This window comes from Alligator sinensis, unplaced genomic scaffold (assembly GCF_000455745.1).
Source record: "Alligator sinensis unplaced genomic scaffold, ASM45574v1 scaffold59_1, whole genome shotgun sequence".
NCBI lineage: Eukaryota > Metazoa > Chordata > Crocodylia > Alligatoridae > Alligator > Alligator sinensis.
The window spans coordinates 3,584,023-3,586,756 of NW_005841878.1; the positions used below are offsets into that span (position 1 = coordinate 3,584,023).

The window sequence follows — 2,734 nt, forward strand, 5'->3', positions numbered from 1 at the left end:
AATGTTTCTTTGGCTTCCTTTAAAATCAGCTTTATTTTTAAGCAGCAACTGCAACTCATCTCAGACAATTGCCAGTAGGGTATACTTTATAATTTATTTTTCTAGGTTATTGTATTTAACACATGATTCTGTTTGTTTTTGCTGCCTGCGTATTTACTTCTGTGCAAGGCAAACCCATTTTACGAACTAAACAAATTGACAGCATCCCTTTAAAAGCCATTATGCTGGTCCAAAACCATTGCATATGAAGAAAAACATCTACTCAAAAAGTACATCTTTTATTGATTTGCTTACATTGAATTAATAAAATAAGAACATTAATAATAATGCACATTACCTTTTTGCTTTCTAATAATAAACAATACCTCCCAGCAGTTTAATAAGAAAATCCTGTAAATGCAACACTATATATCAAACTGACAAAAATCCACATACACATGTTTAAAGAAGTCTCTAAATGAATTAAGTATATACCTCATCTAGTCCATCTTTAAATACTTTAAGGAATACATATAAATATTACTGATTCTATCCAGACTAAATTTTCACATAAAGTACAAGAATTAACTTAATATAAAATTCCCGAAGAGTGGAGTATACAACACTATAAAAATGCAGAAGAAAAGTTCTGGTATTCACTCAGTTTCTAAGGAGTCTTAAATGGAAGGTTATGGTGGTCACTATTATCTTTAAAGTGCTACAAATAATGTACGACATTCTTGTAAGTATTGTGATCAAGAAGTAACGTGCAATGCTCTCCTGAAACTGAGCCTGAGCACAGCAGGTTAACTGAGGAAGTCTAGAAAGAAAACTGTTTACTTCTGCAAAAAATATTTCACTACATAGAAAAGAAAAAATGACTTGAGAAAACTTTGTTTTGAATTGTCACATAATGCAAATCTTCTTGCTGAGAGGGAAACAGAGCCTGAAACTAAAATGACTTTAAAAAAAAAAAAATTACAGTTTAAACGGTATGCCTTTTTTGCCTGGAAAAAAAGCATGAGATTTCCCTCTCGTTTCATTGTTCTCTGTCACAGTAGCACACACAAGGGCTTATTCTAGTCCATCTGAAGCAGGAAGAATTTTTTTTCATTGATCTGGACAAGAACAAAATCAGGCCTAATATAGGAACTGCTCCATAAAAATGGAAGTAGTTTGCATTACAATTTTACTTTTTTAATTTATTGTATCACTCTTTAATGCAGAAAACATACAGCTGCATGCTTCAAACAAAACTGGTGTCTAGAAAGTGATCTTTATTGGTGAGATTTAATCCATCCCTCTGAACTTCAGCCACTGCTACTATGGGGCGTGTCCCCACAAGTGGGAACGTGTTTCCCCAGGAACAAACAGTAGCGGCACAATATGTGCCACTGCTACTTGTCCCCAGGAAACACCTGTACATGGGTGCTCTGGCATGTAGCACATTGCCCCAGGTGGGGTAGGGGAGGCTGGGGCCAGTATCTGGGCTGATCCCAGCAGCCTTACCTTGGGGTCCCGGGGGCCTCCAGAGGCCACAGCTGCGACAATCCTGAAGCAGGAAGCATGGCCGTCAGCCAAGTTCCAGTTTGGGCAGTGCACGCTGCTGCCACATATACCACCCTGGTTTTTTTAGGTGTGGGTTTTTTGACAGCGCTCATGCATGCTTGTCTGGATGCCTCCATGGAGTTGGACTGTGGGTTTTTACCCACAACTCTCAGTCCATGTAGCAATGCACCTCCATAGCAATGCACCTGAGAGTTCTGGAGCAACTCTTCCAGAGATCCCAGGAGCATTCTCTCTGCTCATTTTGGGGTGGGCTGTATTCTTAGAGGCACAGACAGTATCATGGTACTAGAGCTGCCTTTGTCTCTGATCCATTTATAATAAGAAACCTTCTTATATTCTCTTTCTTACCCACACACTCATGCTACTGCCAAGGAAATCCTGGTACTTGAAACACAGGAAAACTGCTGTGCCTCATAAATAATTTTTTCACAGGGCAAAATTCCATGCTACAAAGTTAGATCCCAAAGTTACTTAGCATATTGCCCTTATTAGGTCTGTGCATGAAAGATCAGGTTTTCTATCCCTATAAATGCAATTATATGCTGCACACACATTCTTCTGGATGTTATACAGTGAAGACCTTTTTCATTTTTTAAAATATCCAATCAAACCAAAAGGAAGCTCCCTAACTTAACTGGGTGTGTGAGGCTTGCAAGTATTTAAATAAAATTGGTTGATGCTTTGGAGACAGCCTAGAAACTTCAATTAATTCCTTCCTAGGCATGAACAAAAAGAAAGATTGTTCCAGGTTACTAAAGGGTGAGTATGGAACACAAAGTATTCTAGGGCATGCAGCAGGAAGGAGAAAACCTTGGAAAAGGAAAAAAAATCCTTATCTTTGATCTAAGGTTCAATGGATTATGTCCAGCAACCATCTGTTACTTATAAAGGATGACCCATGTTATAAATTAATGTGATTTGTTTTGTGCACTAGCACTCTGGTATTCCCAGACATTTTCTTAGTTCAGCTGCCCTTTTTTCCATCTGTTGAATATTCCAGTGCCACTGTCTTTTATTCGATTGGAGTTTGTTCAGTTGACAATGCAAACGTTTTAGAATAGCATCACATCTTTTATTCTGTACCTAATAAAACAGGGAAAAATCATTTGAAAGCTGTTAGCAGGCAAATCAATACGAAACACAAAGAATGAGACTAGTGTAGTTGGCTGGGATCTGCTGTAGGGAA

The 2,734-nt window shown here is 38.1% G+C and overlaps 1 protein-coding gene across 2 annotated transcripts in view; it reads right to left on the reverse strand.

Annotated features, from left to right (window-relative positions):
- Positions 1-588: 588 nt before the first annotated feature.
- The window catches only part of CCDC122 (coiled-coil domain containing 122), a 15,695-nt gene continuing 13,549 nt past the window's right edge, over positions 589-2,734 (reverse strand). For both annotated transcript variants that reach the window (XM_025196213.1, XM_025196214.1), the window contains exon 6: positions 589-2,631. In XM_025196213.1, coding sequence (XP_025051998.1) covers positions 2,479-2,631 — 153 coding nt within the window. In that variant the 3' untranslated portion in view covers positions 589-2,478. The remainder of the gene's footprint in view (positions 2,632-2,734) is intronic.